This window comes from Hyalella azteca, unplaced genomic scaffold, assembly GCF_000764305.2.
Source record: "Hyalella azteca isolate HAZT.00-mixed unplaced genomic scaffold, Hazt_2.0.2 contig2661, whole genome shotgun sequence".
NCBI lineage: Eukaryota > Metazoa > Arthropoda > Malacostraca > Amphipoda > Hyalellidae > Hyalella > Hyalella azteca.
In genome coordinates this window covers 27,775-36,073 of record NW_025932927.1, presented here as the reverse complement: position 1 = coordinate 36,073, position 8,299 = coordinate 27,775, and the positions used below count along the sequence as shown (strand labels likewise).

Sequence of the window (8,299 nt, the reverse complement as noted above, 5' to 3'; positions counted from 1 at the left end):
ATCGTACAAAAATAATGCATCAAATTTTTGAAAAGGAAATATAAGTATCGATAATTACTATCAAAGAAACGACGATTATTGTTTAAGAAAATCAGAGTATCAGCAATGCATCCATTTCACTAATTATTCATGCGTCGATGAGCATTATTTAATTGTGTCGTTTAAACAAATCACTATGTAAATCACATCGTTCTAGTTTGACGAAAAGTTTGGAAGCTTTTCCCTTTGTTGGACCGAATAAAAAAATGTTGAACTACCTTCAAAGTTCACTCATATAGAGATGACTTCATTTTAACCTGAAGAGAGGAAATTCGAAAAATTTCATAAACTTTTCTTATATCGACCAATGCTAAAAAATTAAAACCTGTGTCAATTATTCCTTCAACGCTCTGTATGATTATTATAGGTTTGATTATTTTATATTGCAGAATTTTTTCCTTATTTTTTAGTTACAGTAAACATCATTAGTAGCGTTTATTTAATGTGCAGTTGATTGTATCTGAGCATGAAAAAGACGCATCACAATTTTCTATCGCGTGATGGATGTATTGCATCGGAAAAATAATTAACGATCCTTTCGCATAAAAAAGTACGCAATCGGCAAAAAGTTAACAAATCGGATCCAACGATCATATCAGATTTTTTCTTTGGGATTTTAGCAGTTTTAATTGAATTATTAAATTGTTCAGCTAGGATTGTTACCAGTTGCCATTTTGTTGACAATCTTTATATTTTAGATCATTACTTTTCATTGTAGAAAGATTAATGTTATTTCTTTGTTGCTAGAATTACCCGATTAGCGCTGTGATTGTCGTTCTTCTGCGTCACCAACATTAAAGAAAGACCAGTAATGTACTAAAAATTTCAAAAGATAATCCATGACATAAAATGAATTCAACAATTATCAATTGAAAATCAAGTATCTCAAAATAAGGTCTTTTTGTCAGCTGAATTTACCTGATGAGCGGAACAATGAGCGACCGAATTCATTTAAAAATACGGAATGTTTGTATGATATTTTCGCTAATATCTGCCCCGAGTTTCTCATCCGCGGAAATTATGTCGGAACTATGGATATCTTCAACGCTCAATGAAATGCAAATGGAAGCAAGCGCTGCCGGTCAAATGGTTGCCCACTCGTGTGATTCAGCGATGCATTGCTTGGGCATCGCTCAGAGCCTCAACTGGTCCGTGGCGTCGTGTTTTTCTGCAGCGCGCGAGGGCTCACAGTGTCAAATCTGGAGCGCAGAGGCGGTCAAAGCTGTGGCTGGCAGGAAGAATGGCACCGTTGGCGCTACTCCTTGTAAAATCAGGAAATCCTACACAAGTAAGGATCCTTAGTATCCTTAGTATGTGTTTTAGACGTAGCAATTCCAGGCCACGCTGGAGCGACGTCTCTGTATTCTGCCGTCCTCGACCCCGGTAGGCAAATCGTCTTCGACGCCTAGGTCGCAAAGGCCTGTCTGTAATGAAATAAATCCAATGAATCTTTAAAGAAGTCATTGTAGAATGCTATGATTATCAGTATTATCGAAATGAAATACATTTTTGGGTCAGGTTTCTTAATAATTAAACAATAATATTTTATTTGCTTCAGCTACCTGTACTGGACCCAGTGGCGAGATCGTGCAAGTCGGTCGAACCTTCAACACGGATAGTGGACCAAGTTACCTCTGCACGGACGACGGACCACAAATGATCGGGAGGACAAGCAATTTTTCGTTAATTTTTTACAATTTTATTGGGTCACTTTAATTCTATCACACATTCAGCTGAGCGAAAAAGACAACAAAAAAGGCATTTAATTTCAACAAAATTGTCTGACCCATTTATCTCAATTTAATATAATGCTTCCGTAAGAAATAATTTTCGTGAAAAATAAAACATTACAATTTTGGACGCGACCACGTTGTTCGCCTATTGCAATGATCTATTCTTTGGAATATCTTACTTGGTGAGTGCATTTTTCCCGATCACTTATTTTTTCAGAGTCTCAGGGTGCACTTTCTACCAACAAAAAAGTCGCAGAAAAATTTATATCCGCACATCTAAAACCCATTTGAAATTTTGGGAAATATACTGATATGAAATGAAATTAAGAACTTTTTAATATTGTGCAAGTATTTAGAACGATTATATCAACAGATACCAGGAGTGTGACGTACTAACATATTATATGAAATAATATTCTTTGCTCTATTTTACGCAGCAGGAAACAAATTATTTTTAGCTATACAACAAACAACTGCAAAGAAAATTGTTCTATGTTGTTATGGGTAAATTGGTTCAAGTTTGCTTGCGAAATCGTTTATTGGCAAATAAAAAATTTAGAATGTTTAATATCAAGAAATCAAGTAACCATTTACTAAAAAAGGAGTCTTTGAAATAATGGATTAACAGCATGCACAATCAAAATCATACCATTGAAATTAAGATAAAATAGTTCAATGTTTTTTAACAGATAAATAAATACAAGGTTGTTTTAGTATTGAAACGTGGATCATTGAACTTTCATCGATTCCACAGGCAAACGCACCAGCTGCAGCACACCGTTCGTGGAGACCGCGGTAGGCTGCATATACGTGAACACCGCTACTGTTGACTGGACCACGGCGCGGCAGCAGTGCACGGCGCTTGGATCTGACCTGTACACTGCCGACACTCACGAACAGTTCGAGGCTATGAGGATGTACTTCACAGTGTCAAATCTGGAGCGCAGAGGCGGTCAAAGCTGTGGCTGGCAGGAAGAATGGCACCGTCGGCGCTACTCCTTGTAAAATCAGGAAATCCTACACAGGTAAGGATCCTTAGTATACTTAGTATGTGTTTTAGACGTAGCAGTTTCAGGCCACGCTGGAGCGACGTCTCTGTATTCTGCCGTCCTCGACCCCGGTAGGCAAATCGTCCTCGACGCCTGAGTCCACAAGGCCTGGCTGTGATCAAATAAATCCAAATAATTTGTTTATAAGTCATTGCAGAATGCAATGATTATCAGTAATATCGACATGAAATACAAATTTGGGTCACTTTTCTTAATAATTAGACAATGATCTTTTATTTGCATCAGCTACCTGTACTGGACCCAGTGGCGAGATCGTGCAAGTCGGACAAGCCTTCAACACGGATAGTGGACCAAGTTACCTCTGCACGGACGACGGACCAGAAATGATCGGTAAGACAAGTAATTTTTCTTTTAGGTTTCTCTACTTTCAATTGGAAACTTTATTTCTATCACACACTTTCAGTTTAGCTTAAAAGATAACAAACAACTGACAACTGAGACATTTAATCTTAACGAAATTTTATGAACCATTAATCTCAATTAATATTGAACGAACATAATTATGGTGAACAAGAAAACACCAAAATTTTGGATGCAACCGCGTTTTTCGCCTATTGCGATTATCTATTCTTCAGAGTATCTCACTTGATGAGTGCATTGTTTTCCGATCATATATTTTTCGGAGTCTCAGGGTGCACAAAATTCCTTGAAAAAAATTTCATGAAGATTCATTCCCGCACATCTAGACCTCTTTGGAATCATGGGAAATATACCGATATGAAATGTACATGGGAACTTTTTAATATTGTGTGAGTATTTATAACTATTATATCATCAGAGACTCAATATTCTTGGCTCTATTTTACACAGCACGAAACAAATTATTTTAGCTATATAACAAAAAGCTCTTAAGAAAAATGTTCTCTTGTTGTTATGGGTTTGTTGGTGCAAGTTTCCTTGCGAAATCTTCCATTGACAATTGGAAAACTGAGAGCCTCTAGAATTAAGCAACTATATATAAGTACCTTTTACTAAAAAACGAGTCTTGGAATTAGTGGCTTATCGGCACAATCGCAGTCATACCACCGAAATTGAGATAAAACAATACAAGGTTTCTAGTAGGAGCTTGTATCATTGAACTTTTATGATTCCACAGGCAAACGCACCAGCTGCAGCACACCGTTCGTGGAGACCGCGGTAGGCTGCATATACGTGAACACCGCTACTGTTGACTGGACCACGGCGCGGCAGCAGTGCACGGCGCTTGGATCTGACCTGTACACTGCCGACACTCACGAACAGTTCGAGGCTATGAGGATGTACATCTTGAGTACAAATTCGAGTACAAGTAATCATCTATCTTCATTACATTGACGAGTTGATTATTTTCGTTTCCTAGGAAACGATTTAATTCTATTTCAAATGACCTGAATGAAGTCTTTGTTTCATCAAAGTTGAAAGGCCACATTATCCATTGCGCCTGACATACATGAGATGATGATTTATAACGTGATTCTTGAAGCAATATTATTATTGTTAAAATACTTGAAAACTGAACATTTATTTGCTAAAGCTAAAAAGCTAAATAACATTTTTAATTTTCAAATCCATCTTCAAGCCCTTGCGGGTCTCTGGGTTGCAATCAAGAAGGTGGGCAACACTTGGATGTGGTCCCCCAGCGGTCGCAGTCCTGGCCCAGACTACACAGGAGACTGGGCATCAACGGACCCCAACGGCGCCCAGTTCAATCAACAGTGCGCACGGATGATGAGCCTTCACGTCTACCGACTCGGAGACACTGGATGCGAGTCGTTGTACTCGTTTGTGTGTCATGTTTAGCCGGGCTGATACGGTTTGGTTTTTTCGTCACCGTTAGCACGTCCTGAATCAGTTAGGTAATATTTTTTGCTGCTTGACAAATTAGTGGCGCCTCTAGTTCTACCTATAGACCTGAAAGTTTGTAATACTGGTGTTTAAATCCTAAGTTAAATTTGATTGATTGTAAATTATGCATGTCATGGATAAATCCTCCGAAATAGATGAAATGAAGAAGAAGAAAATAAAGTAGCACATTATTATTATTATTATTTATACCCAGCGCGAGACGGAAATATATGAGTCTTTCTGTGGTGGCTAAAACTCATACATTATAATGCACAATTCGCAGCATATATGTGTCGGCATTGTAACTGAATCCATGGTTAAATACAATTTGTTAACCGATGTTACTCGTCGTCGTCTGCGTACATATACGTAAGGTATTTTAGAAATTTAATGCTGGAATATATATGCAATGAACGCAACGAGGAAACGTTCGGATCTTGTGACAGTCGAAATGTGTTCTCATGTATAAGGTAATTTCGTTTCATTGTCAGTGTAATAAACTTCCTGGATCGTCATTATTGGCAAATACGGTAATAAACCAATGAAGAATAAAGTTTGAATTTACTTTTATCCCTGAGAAAAATAGAATATCCACATATTAATGACAACTTACTTCTAAGAATTTAGATGCACGTTTTTACAATCGAATTCGATTGTCTTCTTATATCGAGGATTGATGATGATCGATGAGAATATCGCTCATTTGACTGTTAATAATTTGCTATCAGACTGTCAACAGGACTTTATTGCCGGTAGATCTGCATCATTAACATCTTGACTATTCTGAATGAATGGACCCACCTGCTGGATGAAAGGGAGCTAGTAGATGCAGTGTACCTCGATTTTACCAAGGTATTTGACAGTGTCCCACATGAGCGGCTGTTGCGTAAATTGAAGTCTTGGGGAATTGAGAGTAATGTACTCAAATAGATAAGAGATTTTCTAGTAGGAAGACTACAACTTGTCAGTATTAATGGGCCCGTGTCAGACTGGGCTTCAGTGCTCAGCGGCGTGCCACAAGGAAGCGTTCTCGGGCCTGTTTTATCCGTTGCGTTTATAAACGATCTGCCAGAAGCTGTGTCTAGCGTGTGCTCGATGTACGCTGAGTTTATTATACAGGAAAGAATACGTCCCAAAAATTACAGGTACAAGGTGATTTTGACAGGTTAGTGGACTAGACTGATAAGTGGCAGCTGCGTTTTAATGCTGACAAATGTTAAGTAATCCACCTCGGCAAGAACAATGAACAGCAAGATTACAGTATGAGAAGACATGGTAGCAACGAGAGAGTGATGATGTCGAAGTCGACAATGGAAAAAAGACTTAGGAGTTAAATGTCAACAATGAGTTGAAATTTTCTAGCATATTGAAGCTCAAGTTTAAAAGTCAATGAACTACTTGGACTGATCAGACGCTCTTACGAGCACCTAGATGCAGATGCGATGAAGATGCTGTTTATCGCTGTCGTGCGTCCGAACCTAGAGCTTGGCAATGCCGTGTGGTCACCAAAACTAGAAAAGGATAAAAATTTAGTAAAGAGTGTTCAAAGACGTGCAACAAGGATAATTCCGGTATTAAAAAACAAACCTTCTGAAGAAAGATAATGAAGCTTCCAAGCCTCTGTTATCGACGACGTCTGCGTGGTGACCTCATTAAAGTATACAGTTATAACCACGGTTTATGCAAGATCCAAGAAGAAGTCCTAGAATTTGAAACAGGAACCAACACCTGGGGCCACGGCTATATACTAAAAAATTGCGTTGCAACACATCCATGCGACAACATTTCTTCTCGCTTCGAGTCACCGGCATGTGGAACAGCCTCCCTGATAGCAACGTTGGTGCTCCTAGAATAAACGCCTTCAAGAACGCACTAGACGAAGCTATGCAGGAGCATATGTTCAGCCTTGGAATGCCTAGCACCTTACGGACCAGGCAATGAGTCCAGCACCAGCAGCTATCTCAAACAATCGTCAGATATGGAAAGATCGGGTTCAGAAGGCCGGATCCCTTATGGAATCAAGTCACAAAAAGTACACGAATCGGCAACAGGCCATGGTCCTATTTCTTCTGTGCCGACAATTCTATTCTAATCTTCTATTTAACGACATATATTATATTAAATATATATAAAATATTGAATGAGCATAGATGAGTATCCAGTGATCTACTGAACAAAAGCAAGCCTGTCGCAAGGCCTTTATTGCACTGAACACATGATTTAGAATGGAAAACTTCCATGAACTTTTGTCGTTCGCAAAGTGGACTTGGAGTTTGAGCTCGGTTAAGTGATGGCTTGATGGCCTCATAGAGGCTCCGAGGACGACACGACACGACACTACAAGCAGTAATGAGCAATGCCGATGGCGCTTGTATCAACGCAGAGCGGTGATGAAAATTTTCTATATATGTAGTTGGAGATTGTTCAATTGGGCTACATAAAAAAATTTTATTATAAAAAACGATTACTCATCCGTCAACACAACTTTAAAAATACGAATGAAGTGGACAAAAGTTATTAGTAGGTTGCATCTTTGCTAAACCAGATCGTACAATGACCAAAACTTTCATATGAAAAACATGGGTGAAAGCATAATGTAAAGTGGGTAAATATGTAAATAAGATAAAAATAAATTTATCTTTCTCGATACTGTGTTCAAAGGAAGTCATTAGTATACATTTCGATACTTTAGAGCAATCACTCACGAATAATGTTGAAAAATTTTCAAAAAGAAGGTATTTGTTCCGTTGATTGGAATCGAAGTTCCGATGATTATTGCTATGCTATTGAATTTCGGTAGAAGTCGAACATTTTTTGCTTCTCCGGTCTATAGGCTCAGTTTAAAGGTCTAAAAACTGCGCATTGAAAGAGCTCAAAGGAATGCATGTACGTTCTTCTGTTCGTTCGCGACAGTCGTCAAAGCGCAAGTAAAACCTATACCTTAAATGACTAAAAATTTTAGTTGTTTGGCTATCCTGAAAAGTTTACATTTTCATCTTAAAAATCTCCTCCTATGATTTTCAAGCTACAGCACTGAGAGATCCACCTATCGATTTGTGAAAATAATATCTGTCGATTACCCGGTCCTTTTTAGCGCATTTTCTCATTTATGAAAAAAATGCACTATTGTGCTCGCCATGTCCGTCTGTCTGTCTGTCCGTCCGTCCGTGACCTCAAGTTTTCGTCGACGAGAAAATGCGCTCTCTGTCACCCACTGCAGTGGGTACTGAGTTATATTTTTTTTATTTAATTTTAGTTCGGATTATATATTGAAAAAAACAATTAGGGGAGGGCGAAAATTGGAAAAAATTAAAAAAAATTCAATTCCCCCACCCCTCAAATACTCGAATTTGGAAAAAGTGGTCGGGGAATCGCTAGATTTGGCCTTTGCGAGTCGAATGATACGTCTCGCGATGTTGTAGCACCTTAATTGAATGAGGAGATATTTACAGTACCCCAAAAAATATCCCGTTTTTTTGACATGCTCTATGAATTTCTCGTTTTCTTTGATTTTTTCTTCAAAAAATGTACACAAGCAAAGAAGTTTCTGATTTTTGTTTTACGTATGAGTACCAAGTTTCAAATGATCCGCCCGTACATAAATAAGTAATTTTTAGGCGAAACGCTCCCCTT

At 38.3% G+C, this 8,299-nt stretch overlaps 1 protein-coding gene across 1 annotated transcript; it reads left to right on the top strand.

Annotated features, from left to right (window-relative positions):
• The first annotated feature begins 1,140 nt into the window (after positions 1-1,140).
• On the top strand, positions 1,141-5,179 carry LOC108679196 (C-type lectin domain family 4 member C). Its single transcript, XM_018167796.2, has 5 exons — positions 1,141-1,236; positions 2,707-2,797; positions 3,068-3,172; positions 3,939-4,130; positions 4,401-5,179. Exons 1-5 carry the CDS (start codon positions 1,153-1,155, stop codon positions 4,619-4,621), a joined length of 693 nt encoding a protein of 230 aa, XP_018023285.1. The 5' UTR covers positions 1,141-1,152; the 3' UTR covers positions 4,622-5,179.
• Positions 5,180-8,299: the final 3,120 nt, after the last annotated feature.